This window comes from Gossypium hirsutum, chromosome A03 (assembly GCF_007990345.1).
Source record: "Gossypium hirsutum isolate 1008001.06 chromosome A03, Gossypium_hirsutum_v2.1, whole genome shotgun sequence".
In the NCBI taxonomy this organism is placed as follows: Eukaryota; Viridiplantae; Streptophyta; class Magnoliopsida; order Malvales; family Malvaceae; genus Gossypium; species Gossypium hirsutum.
Window position 1 is genome coordinate 11,082,591 of NC_053426.1, and position 16,897 is coordinate 11,099,487.

At 35.9% G+C, this 16,897-nt stretch overlaps 1 protein-coding gene across 4 annotated transcripts; it reads right to left on the minus strand.

Annotated features, from left to right (window-relative positions):
- Positions 1-5,331: 5,331 nt before the first annotated feature.
- On the minus strand, positions 5,332-9,146 carry LOC107950354 (metal-nicotianamine transporter YSL3). 4 transcript variants are annotated; one of them, XM_041108485.1, is made up of 9 exons: positions 8,808-9,112; positions 8,636-8,682; positions 7,890-8,272; positions 7,638-7,810; positions 7,449-7,546; positions 7,230-7,364; positions 6,957-7,146; positions 6,763-6,877; positions 5,332-6,676 (listed from the first exon to the last, which is right to left on the minus strand). In XM_041108485.1, exons 3-9 carry the CDS (start codon positions 8,245-8,247, stop codon positions 5,748-5,750), a joined length of 1,998 nt encoding a protein of 665 aa, XP_040964419.1. In that variant the 5' UTR covers positions 8,248-8,272; positions 8,636-8,682; positions 8,808-9,112; the 3' UTR covers positions 5,332-5,747. The 4 variants fall into 4 exon arrangements, with proteins under 4 accessions (XP_040964419.1, XP_040964422.1, XP_040964421.1 ...); XM_041108488.1 differs by having other exon boundaries at positions 8,619-8,682; XM_041108487.1 differs by having other exon boundaries at positions 8,619-9,146.
- Positions 9,147-16,897: the final 7,751 nt, after the last annotated feature.

Sequence of the window (16,897 nt, forward strand, 5' to 3'; positions counted from 1 at the left end):
TTGTAACCCATTCTAGCGACGGATACGGGTTAGGGTGTTACATTTGATTGGTATCAGAGCCAGGTTTAGTCGATTCTAGGACTAACGTAGCGCGTGTGAGTCTAGCTATACATGCCATATTATATACTGCGATAATGTGATGCCTTCTGACATTTGAAAATGTGCTTTCATATAGTAAATGGATCCCGACAGAGCTGTAGCTGATGATAATGAAAGTGTAGTGCCTGCTCTCGTGCAAGGGACAGTGCCGGTTGAGTTTTGACCGACCTCGAGTAACCAAGAGGGAGAGGCTAAGCAAGCCTTTTACCAAATAATGAACGAATGGTTTACTCAATATATCCGGACTAACCCAGCTGCACAACAACCTCCACCCCCGACTAATCCATATTCGATACCTGTTATACCTCAAGTGAGTGATCCGTTGAGATTGCTTAAGCCACCTGTTGATAAAATCAGAAAACATGGGGCCGAAGAATTCAAAGCTACTGATGATAATGATGTTGAGCGAGCTGAATCCTGTCTTGATAATACTATCCGTGTGTTTGATAAGTTGTCTTGTACCCCAGATGAGTGTTTAAAATGTGCCAAATCTTTACTACGAGACACTGCATATCATAGGTGGACTACACTAGTATTAGTGGTTCCGAAAGAACGGGTGACCTGGGACTTCTTTCAGACTGAGTTCCATAAGAGATATATCAGTTAGAGATTCATTGATCAGAAGTGCAAGGAATTTTTTGAATTAAAATAGGGTCGCATGACTGTGACATGAGCGAAAATTTGTAAGACTTATTCGATATGCCCGTGAATGTGTTTCAACCGAAACTATCATGTGTAAAAGATTTGAAGACGATTTGAATGAAGACATTAAACTTTTTGCTGGCATACTTGAGATAAAAGAGTTTGTGTGCTGGTTGAGAGAGCATGCAAAGCTGAAGAGCTTAGGAAAAAGAAAAGAAAAGCTGACTTTGAAGCTAGAGATGCACGAAAGAGATCATCGAGTAAGTCATATCAGTCGGCACCAAAGAAGTTCCGAGATGAATCTAGCCATTCTAAGGTTACTTCAGGTTATTCACGACGAGATCGGATAGACCACCTGTGAGCTTGAGAGCTACCTCAGTAGCTAGTGTGGGTAATGTCAGATCAAATCAACCCAAATGTAAACATTGGGTAAACGACATCCCAGCAGTTGCAGATTGCATGATTGGGTTTGTTTTAAATACGGATCAACGAATCATTTTGTTCGTGAATGCCCTCAATTAGCTGAACAAAATCTAGTACAAAATACGAGATTGGGTAACACTGAGCACGAGGTAGACCACCCCGAAATACAGGTAGGTAATGTGAGTGGTAGTCAGAGAGGGACAAAAGATACATCAGTTAAATCCGAGGCTCGTGCACCTGCCAGAGCCTATGCTATTCGCGCACGTGAGGAGGCCTCATCTTCAGATGTTATTACTAGTACGTCCACTCTCTACGATACTAGTGCAATTGTATTAATTGATCCTAGTTCGGCTCATTCATATGTGTGTAAGACTTTAGTATTCAGTAAGACTTTATCTGTTGAGCCTATTGAGTTTGTGATTAGAGTATTGAACCTCTTGGGTCGGTGCGTTATGGTTGATAAAATGTGTAAGAATTGCCCCCTGATGATTCGAGATTTGTGCTTTTCGGCTGATCTGATGTTGTTGTCATTTGATGAGTTTGACATAATTTTGGGTATAGATTGGTTAACTTTACATGATACTGTTGTAAACTGCAAGAGAAAGACTATTGATTTATGGTGCTAGAATGATGAGATTATTCAAATTGAATCTAATGATCTGAATGGTTTATCGGCAGTGATTTTCTCGATGTTAGCTCAAAAATATGTAAGAAAAGGCTGTGAAGCTTACTTTGCATATGTGCTTGACAGTAAAGTATCTGAAAGAAAGATTGAATCAGTACCTGTTGTGTGTGAGTATTCGGATGTGTTTCCTGAAGAATTATCGGGTTTGCCACCTATTCGAGAGGTTGAGTTCAGTATTGAATTAGTTCAGGGAACTACTCCGATATTAATAGCTCCATACAGAATAGCACCTATTGAATTAAAAGAATTGAAAGCTCAGTTGTAAGAGTTGACAGATAGAGGTTTTGCGCGACTGAGTTTCTCTCCTTGGAGTGCACCAGTTTTATTTGTGAAAAAGAAAGATGGAACTATGAGAATGTGCATCGATTATAGATAGTTCAAAAATGTGACTATAAAGAATAAGTATCCGTTGCCACGGATTGATGATTTGTTTGATAAGCTGAAAAGGGCTAAAGTGTTTTCGAAGATAGATTTGAAATCAGGCTATTATCAATTGCGAGTTTAAGATTCTGATGAGCCAAAGACTGCTTTCCGAATGAGGTACGGACACTGTGAGTTTTTAGTCATGCCTTTTAGACTTACTAATGCACATGCTGTTTTTATGGATTTGATGAATTGGATTTTCAGACAGTATTTGGATCAGTTTGTAGTTGTGTACATAGATGACATTTTGATTTACTCCTATAATGAAACGGAACAAGCCGAACATTTGAGACTTGTGTTACAGACTTTGCGAGATAAGAAATTGTATGCGAAGTTCAGTAAATGTGAGTTCTGGTTGAGCGAAGTCAATTTTCTAGGCGATGTTGTATCAGCATCGGGTATTTGGGTAGATCCGAGCAAAATTTTAGCCATACTTGATTGGAAATCTCCGATAAACGTTTCTAAAGTCTGAAGTTTTCTGGGACTTGATGGTTACTATAGATGGTTCGTGAAAGGTTTCTCTATGATTGCAACCCCAATGACAAAGCTAGTACAGAAAGATGTTAAATTCGAATGGTTAGAAAAGTGCCAGAAAAGTTTTGGTCAGTTGAAAGCCCTTTTGACAGAAGCTACAGTGCTAGTTCAGCCAGAATTGGGTAAAGAATTTGTTATTTATAATGATGCTTCTTTAAATGGTTTGGGCTGTGTTTTGATGCAGGAAGGAAAAATTATAGCTTGTGCCTCGAGACAGTTGAAGCCACATGAAAAGAACTACCTGACACATGACTTAGAATTGACAGCTATCGTGTTTGCATTAAAAATTTGGCGTCACTATCTGTTCGGTGAAAAATGTCATGTTTATTTTGATCACAAAATCCTGAAATACTTGATGACTCAAAAAGACCTGAATTTGAGACAATGTCGTTGGTTAGAATTGCTAAAAGACTACGAGCTTGTGATTGATTATCATCCAAGAAAGGCTAATGTAGTTGCTGATGCTCTAAGTCAAAAATCATTGTTTTCTTTGCGTGTAATGAATGCACATATGGCTATGTTTGATGATGGTTCGATAATAACCGATTTAAAAGCAATACCGTTATTTATTCAGCAGATTTGTGAAGCTCAGAAGGTCGATAATGATTTGATAGTAAAGCGAGCTCAATGTGATTCGAATGTTGATTCAAAATTTCAAGTGGATGCCTAGGGATGTTTGCAATTCAGAAATCGAATATATGTTCTGAGAAATACAGGGTTGATTCAGATAATTTTGAACGAAGCTCATAATAGTCGGTTATCTGTTCACCCGGGTAGTACGAAGATGTATAATGATCTTAAACAGCTTTACTGGTGGCACGGTATGAAACAAGACATTTCTGACTATGTTTCAAAATGTTTAGTTTGTCAGCAAGTAAAAGCCGAGCATCAGGTACCTTCTGGATTGCTTCAGCCGATTATGATACTTGAATGGAAATGGAACAGAGTCACGATAGATTTTATATCCAGTTTACCGTTGACACCGAGTAAGAAAGATGCAATCTGGGTTATTGTAGATAGATTGACTAAATCTGCTCACTTTGTTCCGATTCGTACAGATTACTCACTTGATAAGCTGGCTGAATTGTATGTTTCTCAGATTGTGAGGTTACATGGTGTGCCTATATCTATTGTTTCGGATAGAGATCCGAGGTTTACGTCGCGGTTTTGGAAGAAACTGCAACATGCACTAAATACGAAATTACATTTCAGCACTGTTTTCCATCCGCAAATAGACGGTCAGTCAGAATGAATCATTCAGATACTTAAAGATATGTTAAGATGCTGCATTCTCGAGTTTAAAGGTACGTGGGAATGATACCTATCTCTGATTGAATTTGCATATAATAATAGTTTTCAGTCGAGTATCAAAATGGCACCTTATGAGGCTTTGTATGGTCGTAAATGTCGTACACCATTGTATTAGACTAAGCTCAGTGAAAATAAGATACACGGGGTCGATTTGATCAGAGAAGCTGAACAGAAAGTGAAAGTGATCCGTTAAAGTCTGAAAGCAGCATCAGATCGTCAGAAATCATATGCGGACTTGAAACGTAAAGATATAGAGTTTCAGATAGGAGATAAAGTCTTCTTGAAAGTCTCACTGTGGAAGAAAATACTCAGATTTGGTTGTAAAGGCAAACTAAGTCCGAGATTCATTGGGCCGTATGAGATTATAGAACGTATTGGATCGGTTGCTATCCACAATGTATTTCATGTTTTGATGCTTCGTAGATATCAATTTGATCTCTCACATGTGATTAGTCTTATCTATTTGAACTCAGCCTTTTACTTGCAAAAATGCCTTTATTTGATATAATGTGAGTTACCTTCAATTTCTAATGAGTATATCTTCTTAAACATAATGTAAATATTCATAAATCAGTAAAGGTCCTAAGGAATAAGGGAAGGCAGTAGGATCAAAGAATCATAACCTTTTGTGAGGAAGCTGGACGTAATCTTTTAAGTCATTTCTTTCCCCTTTGGGGAGGTGATGACAACTATGATGCTAAAGGGAATTTCTCGTTAATTCAGCTTATATTCTACCATGGAAGTTGGATTCAAATGAGAATTTTACAGGAAACCCATAAAGCAAAGCCTGAGTTAATTTTGAAGATTTAAATTGACGTATAAGCTTATTATTTTCCTAAGAAATGTGTGTCATAGGAGCATCCTGATTAAATAGGAATTGGCAAGAAGATTCTTAGATGTGACAACTAGATGTCCTCTTTATGATGGCAAAATTGAATCCTTTTAAGCATTTATTTGTTAAATGTGATTTTGCCTAAGTAACCTGATTTGGAGTACCAATGTGGTTGAGAATTCAAGCTTTTAGCTTGTAATGGAGCTTTCAATAGCCGTAAAGAAACGATTTAAAAGGAAAAGCTGCTACTTAAACTTTGTGGGAATTTTTTTTTTTGAATTAACTGTGTGGAATTTGGAAAGTAAGGAATTGCATTCGAGTTGTAAGTAAGTTGGGCTGTTTCTCTAAATTAGAAGATATCCTCGTAGGAAAACAGTAAAGCTTTAAGGAAACCTTTTATCCAGCAATACAACTAAAAATAGAAAGCAAGGTTACATATCCTAAATCATTTATGGGATGTTGATGTTTATTCTTCACCTAAACTGACTTCTTATTACAATTTTGTTTTTCTTACTGACATACATCAAAATTAACTATTCCTGCCACTTCAACCTCAAATAATTGCATGTCAAATTAGACCAGCTTAGAGATCTATATATATGCGTGTGTGATTGTGTGTGTGTGTGTGTGTCTCAAATGTTGCCTTTTACCTAGCACTCAAAGACAGCTTGTGTATCGGACACTATACTGGTTTGTAATAAGTTGAATGCATATCCAACTACTACATTCGATTTATGTTAAATGTAGCTAACAAAGCCTGTGTTTTTTTTCTACCTCTATATGTCTTCGGAACTAAGTCTATGTCGATGCGAAAAAGCTCATGCAGATTGGAGGACGAACCTTAAACAAAGCAAGAATAGATGAAGGAAGAAGCCACAAGCCATCTCCGCAAATCAAGCCGGATGCAACAGCAGGAACCATCAAATCAGCCTTCTTGCCATTCAGCTTGTACCATCCAAACACGACCAAACTCCCCACACACATATCAATAGCAAAATAAGCACCGACGAGGAAAGGCACGGCCATTGCCATTGGAAGTGGAACCCATTTCCCAATGTTTTTAGGGCTAAAATCTCTCAACAAGTTGGCTGCTATGGCAAAGGCAAAAAACCCATAGCAGAGCTGCAAACAGTGGTGGGGTAGTGCCGAGAAGCCTTGCACACCTAGAATTGCCATATTTCGATAAATGAGAGCATATGGTGCTTTATATTCACCATCAGGGTTCCCCACATCGAAAGCTTTATAGAAGAGAAAGAATGTAAGAGGAGCTACAACGCAGCCAATGGCAGTTCCGATTGCCTGACTGACAAGCATGGATCTTGGAGAAGTGAGAGTTAAATGACCAGTCTTAAAATCATGCATCAAATCGGAAGAGATAGAAACAATGGACTTAATCAGTCCACAACCAACAAGTCCAGCAACCACACCATTTTCCTTTCCGGACATGGCAGCTAGCACAAAGAGGGCTACTTTTCCATAATTATAGGCCATGTTCATGTCAGTTAGACCAGCACCATAAGCGTTGCAGAAACTTAGAGAGGGTGCGAGAATGTAAGCAACAACTATATAGTACCATTTCAGCTCAGGGAACATTAGAGGGATTACAACGATGGAAAGGATTGAAAAAATGGTGTACCCTGCACATGCTACCCAAATTGGAATGTTCTCTCTTACAAATAGTTCATTCCGTTGAAGATGGATCTGTTGCTGCTTCTGATCATGGGAAACTGAATAACAAGCAAAGGAAGTTAGTAATATTGTGCAGCGTGTCAAATCATGACGTTAGCCACATTTTATGAAGTTGATGGCTTACATGTTTTAAGGCTTCTAACTTTCACATTGGTATGAATGCCTCTAGCAATCAAAAATAGTATCTTCAGAAAATTGTAGAGCCCGTCGCCTAGGATTAAAGCAATAGAAATGAAAACCTGCATGATATATGGAAACTAGTGTGAAATGAGTACAAATATTGGTGCCAAGATATAATTAAGGGAAAGCTCCATGGACCTTGTAACCATTTAGACTCTTCATGCTGCTTTCTGGTAAAGTTGCAGGGAACCACTCTCCCTTGAGCCCACCTATGAGTGGCCACATTACTCCCCAAGAAAGCACTGCCCCAAGAAGCAAAGATAAATTTACAAGATGTGAACATATCATTCCTGCTCCTATGTAAGTCATGCTGAAATCAAAGTAAAACCTGCAAATTTGAATTGTTCCAATCAATCATTATGGAAACATGATCACATCACATGGAGAAGATAATAAAACTAGAGAACGCACGAATTTTTCCATGCTTTCAAACCAAATGTAGGAAACTGAGCAAATCCGCATTTATCTCCACCTGCATAAAACCACTGGAAGAAGGCCCAGAGGAAACTAAGTGAAAAGAAATTCACAAACCCATGAACCTGTTTCCTGCAAGATGAATCATTACGTAATTGAGTTCTCCCACACTCACAAGCTGCCAAATGGATATGGATTCAGAATTTATTTTCATACTTAGCTATCTTGTCTCCTTTAGGAGTATGAAATCCATTAATGAGAACAGAAGTAGCAGTTCCACTTGGATAAGACAACTTGTAGTCAATTATCATGATCTGAGAGAACAGGAAAAAAAAATGGAAATCATGCTTAACCATTGGGATTATTATATGTTATGATCAAAAGAAAATCAATCAATACACGTGCCTTTCTTAGTGGAACTAATGCCAGAAGACCAACAAAGCAGCTCACAAAGAGAAAACCAACCATCCAACCAATCCCAGGTTCCTTGATGCTCCAAGGATTATTGCCTTCTGTACCAATGCCTGCTTGGTCATATGTCTTCCTGTTTAAACCCAATAGATAAGACCCAAAACCACCTGCATCCAATAATCAATAAAATTTACCAAACAGGAAGAAAAAATGAATTGCATATAACAAATAAAAGAAGGCATATACCTCCAACAGCAATACTATAACAAGCAACCGCACAGGTCTGAATTATGGTATTCTCTTGTCGGGTAAATGGAGTTGAAACAATTCCAGCCTTTTGAAGCAGCTTCGTCCAAGACCTAATAAATACAAAGGCAAGAAGAGCAGCCGAGACGTTGAGGTTGGGTACTAGCCCTGTTGTGAGGTTGAGTTTCATCACTATCACACTGTATATGATCCCAATGAGAAGGCTAGCAACCAGTCCTCGAATGGTTATCTGTTTCATCCAAGGAGCAATCCTCTTCAACTCCTCTTGTTCATTGTTCATCTCTTCTGAATCTTGTCTCTCAACTCTCTCAATCTCCTTCATCTCTTCCATGTTCATGTTCCCAATGGCAGTGGGATAAAATCTGGTCCAATTCATCACAAAAACCTCACTTTCATGTCCTGATCAAAGTTATATATATAAAAAGAAAAGTGCAATGAAACTACATCGACAGCCTTTGCAGACCAGGGATTTAAATTGCGGTCGCGGTCGCGTTTTCGGTCGCGTCGCGTTTGTCGCGGACATAACGGACGCTATTGCGGTCACTGCGGGTATCGCGGTCGTGAATTTTACATTACTTATTGTGTATTGCGGGTATAGCGGGTTTCGGCAGTAACGGTTTCGGACGATGCCGTTACCGCTATATAACGGCCGCTATTTCGGTAACGGACCGCTATTTAAATCCCTGTTGCAGACATGAAAATGCTTACCTCAGCAAAGACCAGACCTTGGAAAAAAATCTTGCACACAGCCTCAAATCTGGTTCTTCAAACTCTTCACCGTTATGTGACAAGTAGAATTCATTAAACAACGTCAAGTTGGGCTTTGCTTTTCTGGTTTTCTTAGCGTAATTTTAGAACATACCATATGAACAACACAATAATGAGCTCATTTCTGACCTTTGATAGTTGACCCGCAAAAAGCTGCAAATACAACAAGATATCCCAAACATCCAAATATAGTGTAAAAAACCCAAAGGACAATGAACAAGCCACGAGCCCCAGAACAAGGGAAAAGCCAAAATTCTCAATTGAATGTAATAAAACAGGGCATTCAATTCAAAATCTGAACCAAGATGACCCCCAAAATCAGCGATTCAAAGAATTCGCAGTTTGGGAAACAATTGCTTAGTTTCTATATAAAGCAAGCAGGGGTTACCAAACCCAACCGAAGGATTTAGTGGCAAGATTTTCATGTACTGTAAATGTAGTACAAATATGGTTTGCAGTACATTGATTAACCATCTAACAGTGGACGTCCCAATACATTTAAACAAATGTTTGGCCATAAATTTCGATCCTTTGCGTTGACTCCCAACAAAAATGCAAGAAATGGTGTGTGGGGCTTTTTATGATGGGACATTCAACAGAACGCCAAAATACAAAGGCTTCAGTCAAATCAATCAGAAAATCCAGAGTTTGAGACAGTGGGGGCTATTGTTGTTGTTCACCCAATAGTGCTCTGATCAAAGCTTGGCCTTAGATGTCGCTGTCCTTTGTGATTCCGATGCTGTGTTGTTTTTCGAGCGTGCTTCTGACGCGCTCTCCAAACAGCTGGGCTTTGCCATTCAACAATTCTAAGTTGTACTGTGTTGTTGTGTACTGCAATGTTGGTTGTTTTTGTGGAATTTTGGTTTTAAATGGTAAAAATAGTAAAATAATAACAATCACATCGTAGATGGGATAGATTATAGTAACCATTCCCTTTTCCTATTTATTACAAACAACTCACCATTTTATGAATTAAATATAAAATTTATAATAAAAATTAGTATACCCACCCACCCACTTCACGTTTAAATAATATTTAATACTCAAATATTCTTACTATATTTAAAATTTAATATTTATATTTTTACTTTTAGGAAATTAGTTCATCTATTTTTAAAATTTAAAAATTTAAATTTAATTGTTAACATCGTTAAAAATTTTCTATTAAATTTCTAAATGTGACATTTTGAAACTAAAAATATTTATTGGGTAACCATGTAATAAGAAAATTATATTATAATGAGCTTGATTTTAACAATAAACTTTAACCATATTAATAATTCTTAAAAATTTACGTTAGCATTTTAATTAGAATAAGATATTTAAACTAAGTAAGATTGAGTTACTAAATTATGTCAAGCATTAAAATACAAAAATTAAATCCTAAATTTGAGCATAATATAGATACCAAAACTCAAATTTAATTATTTTTATATATTTTTTGAAAAAAAAAGTTATGCATTTAGACAAGTGTCAATGCATGAGCAGTTTTATATATATATATATAAAGAGAAAATTCTCATATCTTAAAAAACTAAAATTATATAACAAGTATATTTATAAAAATTTGATATAAATGCAAATAAGATTTTGGTTTAAATGATATTTTATGTTTAAATTTAATTATGCATGTGTTTTTTTATATATAAAAGATATAAAAAATTATATAATTTACTTTGTAAAGAAATGATGTTTTAGTCAATACTCGTTAATGCTCAATTGACTTGTGGCACCAATTCAATCAATGATATACCTAAAGTAATATCACGAGTCAATTGAACACCAGCTTAATTAAAAAATAAATAAAAATATCTTTCTATATACAAAGTAAATTATATTATTACGAGAATATTTCTTATCTTTTCAATTTTTATATAGAATCAACAAAAGTAAATCATTGTAAGTTTTGAACCAACGGCATAATAAAATTTACTAACATTTTTTATTTGATGGAATGGAATAATAATGTAATAACTATTAAATTATTTGGTTGAATAAAATAATATAGATGAATAAGTAAGAAATAGACTAAAATAAAAATTTTACATTTAGATTAAAAATAATATTTTATTTATATTATTGATATCTTAAAAAAAATTTAAATGCATTATATTTATTAATGAAATAAAACATTATTATAAAAATAAATAATTTAAAACATAATAATATTTTTAATGTAAAATAACATTATCATTATTTATAATATATATAAAAATATCCTTTGACCAACATTATTATGTGATAATTATAAAAGTAATATTGATTGATTTTTTTTTTGTTACAGAAAGAGTACTTAAAGTAATAAAATAGTCTAAACCGTCCCCCCTAGCAGGGAGACCTTATACAAGTATAAATCATATGTTCTATGTTGAGCTAGTTTAACCAGCTTATCAACATCCTGGTTGTCCTCTCTAGAGATGTGTCAAATGTGCCTGTAACCAATCCGTGTCAGCAGTTTATGGATTCTCCTGATCAAATCAAAATTATAGCCATTTAAAGGCCTCTCCTGAATAACTTTAACTGCCTCAATATTATCAGTTTGAATGAAAATGTTGTTATAGCCACAATCAATTAAGAGAACCAAGCCATCTAAGATGCCCCAAAACTCATCAAAAAAGCGGAACAGTTCCCCAAATATATATTAAATCCCAAAATCCACTCCCCATCTTGGTTTCTCGCTATTCCCCCCACTGCAGCAAATCCAACTTCACTCCTGATAGACCCATCCCTATTTAAACATGCCCAATTACCGTATAAATGAGGACATGATGACATACCTTGTGACGTAATCAATGTGTTCTTATTAAGAGAGACATATTGCCTTGCCCAACTGTATGACACCTTGATAATTTCAGTAGCGTTCCAAGTAACCCCTTGAAAAATGAAGAGATTATGATTCTTCCTGTAACACCCTAACCTGTATCCGTCGCTAGACTAGGGTTAAAGGCATTTCCAGATAATTCAGAACATTTAACATTTGTTTCATAAACATTATAGCATCGGAGATCAAACATCAATGTAGAGTCCTTTATATGGGTTATTAAGACCTTAAACATGCATTATAAAAAGGTCGGGACTAAACCGATCACATACAAAAAATTTTCAGAACTTAAACATTTTTCAAACAAGTACAGGTCACACGCCCGTGTAAGCAGGCCATGTGCCTCACACGGCATTAGACACGCCCGTGTGTCTAGGTCGTGTCCAAACAGGGCATACATACTGTCTTATTCACACAGCCACAAGACATGCCCATATGTCTTGGCCGTGGTCGACACTGACTTGGGTCACACGGCTAGCCACACGCCCGTGTGCCTTAGCTGTGGTCGGCATTGACTTGGGTCACACGGCTAGCCACACGCCCGTGTGCCTTGACCTTGGTCGAGCCTGACTTACAAATGTAGGGTACCCCAGGGGACACACGGTCATGTTGCATGACCGTGTTTCACACACGACTGAGACACACGCCCGTGTCTTTGCCCATGTGGACAAAAATAGGCCATTTGAATAGCCAATTTGCCACTTTATTTGGGTCAAACCTACAAGCACCAAACCAAGCATATTTCTAACACAATTTCAGCTAATTTCCATTCTCAACTCATCAACCAAATCATACTAAATCTAAACTAAAATCATATCACAACATATGTTCCATAAATTCCAAATATACAAACACATCTCATGCCAAAACCTTGTCAAATTGACCATTTCCTTTGGCCAACCAAATGCACATCATAATGGCATATTTGTATCACATAACATATATCAATATCAACCATAAGTTTTAACTCAAACTAGCCATATCACATGGCATAATATATACACTACAAAACATATCTAAATACTCCTAGCCTATACATGTCATATACCATATATACTACCAAAATACATGTTCGATAGTGTGAGTGAGTAACTGATGATTCCTGAATTCAAGCTAGCTTTATAACACTGTAAGACAGAGAACATTTCACACAGTAAGCTTAGAGCTTAGTAAGTTCGTGGTATAATACATTTAACTCAATATTTGAAAGCTATAAGACATATTAGCTAACACATAGTTCAATTCATATCACTACTCAACCTCATTCATTACCATTTCTCATTTCATACTATTTTCTTAGTTCACATATCCTTGCATATAACTCATACACTATTATCGACCACATAGGTTCATCTATCTCATACACCATATCGTTCACCATAAATATTCATTACATACCTATACAAACTCGTACTTAACTATTACATTATCACTTCAATGCTTGATAAACTATTTCGTTAGATCATCTTTCCATGTACAAGAACATCGCACACTTAGTACCAATAATCTAGCTGAAGCTATAAAATATCGCACACATAGTGCCATCATATTAAACTGAAACTATCTCAATATTGCACACTTAGTGGCACATATAGCCGAAGCTATTCCAATTCACACACTTAGTGCTATTTATAGCCGAAGCTATTTCAAACCGCACACTTAGTGCCGAACATAGTCTATTTATCATCGTACTCACACCATAGTCAAATATATATAATTTGAGCATTATCAAAGCACTAAAATATAAATTGTAACATCATTTATCCCGTACGAACTTACCTTGTACTCAGTATTGTCGATTCAGATTGTTTACTCTATTACATTTGGCTTGGCCTTTTTCTTTCTTTTTCTTTTTTTATTTTCGATTAAGATGATGATAAAATGGCCACCAACTTGTTTGTTTTAATTAATATTAACATTAATTCACAATTTACCATTTTATCATTAATTATAAACCATCAAATTTCATGATATTAAGCCTATTTATGTCCATTCTCAATATTAATAGCATAATAACATCATAAGGACCTTTGGTTTAATAAAGCATAACAAATATGCACATTTAACATATAAAATGACTTTTACATTTTATGCGATTAGGTCCTTTTTGAAAATTAAGCATACAAATGATTAAATTTTAATACGAAACTTTCACACATGCTAATTCGCACATCATCATCAATACGAAAATAATATTTAAATATTTTTTTACTCGGATTTGTGGTCCTGAAACCACTATTCTGACTAGGGTCTAAATCAAACTGTTACAATTCTCCTCCCTTAGGGATTTTCGTCTCCAAAAATCTTACCGTTAAACAGATTCGAATATTTTCGTCTCATAGTATCTTCAGGCTCCCACGTGGCCTCTTTAATACTGTGTTGATGCCACATCACTTTTACTAATGGAATTTTCTTATTTTGCAGCTCTTTAACCTCTCGATCTAAGATACGGATCGACTTTTCTTTATAAGTCATATCAAACTAAATTTCAATCTCAGACGGAGGAATCACATGCAAAGGATCAGATCTGTATCGTCGAAACATCGATACGTGAAACACATTATGAATCTTTTCTAACTCTAGTGGCAACAACAATCTATATGCTAACGCTCGGTAATCTCATACAGCCCAATAAATTTCAGACTCAATTTGCCTTTTCTACCGAACCAAAGTACTTTCTTCCAAGGAGATACTTTTAAAAATACTTTGTCGCCGATTTCAAATTCAATATCTTTCCTTTTTAAATTAGCATAAGACTTCTGACGATCAGAAGTTGTTTTTAAGCTATCTCGGATCACTTTTACTTTCTGTTCAGTTTCTTTTATCAAATTAACCCTGTGAATCTTATTTTCATTAAGCTCAGTCCAATACAAAGGTGTACAACATTTGCGACCATATAAAGCTTCGTACGGTGCCATTTTAATGCTCGACTGGAAACTGTTATTATAAGCAAATTTAATTAAAGTTAGATATTGTTCCCACGTACATTCAAACTCAAGAATGCAACATATCAACATATCCTCGAGTATCTGAATAATCCGCTCGGATTGACCATCCGTTTGTGGATGAAAAGCAGCACTGAAATGCAATTTAGTACCCAGAGCATCTTGCAACTTCTTCCAGAATCGTGATGTGAATCTCAGATCTATGTCTGACACAATAAATAATGGCACAATGTGCAATCTTAGAATATCGGAAATGTATAACTCAGCCAACTTATCTAGAGAGTAATCAGATCGCATCGGAATAAAATGAGCTGATTTCATCAATCAATCAACTACAACCCAGATTGTATTTTTCTTTCTTGGAGACAGAGGTAAACCCGAAGCAAAGTCCATTGTCACTCGATCCCATTTCCATTCCGGAACAATAATCGGTTGTAACAAACCAGATGGCACCTGATGTTCAACTTTAACTTGCTGACAGATCAAACATTTAGAAACAAATTCAGAGATATCTCTTTTTATTCTAGACCACCAGTAATGCTGTTTCAGATCATTATACATTTTCGTAATACCTGGATGCATAGATAACCGACTACTGTGAGCTTCATTCAAAATTCTCTGAATTAACTCTGAATTTCTTGGAACACAAATTCGATCTCAGAATCTCAAACAATTATCTTTATCAACTCTGAATTCTGAATCAGACTCTACATCACACTGAGCTCTTTTAGTTAAAATCTCATTATCAATCTTTTGAGCTTCGATAATCTACTGTAAGAACAAAGTCTTGCTTTCAATTCAGTTAGAACTGAACCATCACCAGACAGAACCAAATGAGCATTCATTACACTCAAAATAAACAACAATTTTCAACTCAAGGCATCCGCAACAACATTTGCTTTTCCTGAATGATAATCAATCACGAGTTTGTAGTCTTTTAGCAACTCTAACCATCTTCTTTGTTGCAGATTCAGATCTTTCTGAGTCATCAAATACTTCAAACTCTTATGATCAGAATACACATGACATGTCTCACCAAATAAATAGTGGCGCCAAATCTTCAAAGCAAACACAATTGTAGCCAACTTAAGATCGTGCGTCGGATAATTCTTTTCGTGCAACTTCAACTGTCTTAAAGCATAAGCAATGACTTTGCCTTATTGTATCAAAACACATCCCAATCTATCAACGAAGCATCACTGTAGATTACAAATTCTTTATTCGAATCGAGTTGTATTAATACCGGAGCTTCAGTCAACAAAGTTTTTAACTGATCAAAGCTATCCTCACACTTTTTGGACTATTCAAACTTTACATCTTTCTGAAGTAGCTTCGTTAACGGATTTGCAATCATAGAAAAGTCTTTTACACACCTTCTATAATAACTGGAAAGTCCCAAAAAACTGCAGACTTCAGATACGTTCCTCGGAGGTTTCCAATCCAAAATAGCTGAAATCTTATTCGGATCAACTCGAATACCAGATGCTAATACAATATGACCCAAAAAATTGACCTCTCGCAACCAGGATTCACATTTACTTACTGAACTTTACATATAACTGCTTATCTCGCAAAGTCTGTAGCACTATTCTCAGATGCTCGGCATGTTCAGTTTCATCTCATGAATAAATCAATATGTCATCAATGAATACGACAACAAATCGATCTAAATACAGTCTGAAAATTTTATTCATCAAATCCATAAAAATACTAGGTGCGTTAGTCAAACTGAAAGGCATAACTAAGAATTTATAGTGGTCGTACCTCTAACTAAAAGCAGTTTTTGGAATATCTGAATCTTTTACTCGCAATTGATAATAGCCCGATCTCAAATCTTTTTTCGAAAACACAGCAGATCCTTTCAACTAATCAAACAAATCATCAATACGGGCAGATGATACTTATTCTTAATAGTCGCTTTGTTCAACTGACGATAATCGATACACATTCTCATCGTACCGTCTTTCTTTTTCACAAATAGAACCGGAGCACCCTAAGGTAAAAAACTCAGTCTAGCGAACCCTCTATTTGTTAAATCTTGCAACTGAGACTTTAATTCTTTTAGTTCAGTCAGAGCCATTCTATACGGAGCTATCAAAATCGAAGTAGTTCTAGGTACTAATTCAATGCCGAATTCAACTTCTCGTATCGGAGGTAAACCCGAAAGTTTTTCAGGAAACACATCAGGAAACTCACATACCACAGGTAATGATACAACTTTCTTTTCTGACACTTTCGAATCGATTACATAAGCAAAGTAGACTTCACAACCCTTTCTTACAATACTCAAAGCTTTCATCAAAGATATCACGGCAGGCAATTCATTCAAATCACTAGATTCAATTCGGACTATTTCATCACTCTTGCATCTCAAATCAATAGTTTTCTGTTTGCAGTTCATAACAGCATCATGCAAAGTTAACCAATCCATACCTAGAATTATATCAAATTCA

Bases quoted from the DNA above. Each gene is read 5' to 3' on its own strand.
- LOC107950354 (XM_041108487.1), bottom strand. From the start codon at position 8,247: ATGAACATGGAAGAGATGAAGGAGATTGAGAGAGTTGAGAGACAAGAT. The intron at 7,147-7,229 runs GTGCGTTCTCTA...TCAAATTTGCAG, and splicing joins TTGAAAGCATGGAAAAATTC to GTTTTACTTTGATTTCAGCA. The intron at 6,878-6,956 runs GTCCATGGAGCT...TATATCATGCAG, and splicing joins AGAGTCTAAATGGTTACAAG to GTTTTCATTTCTATTGCTTT.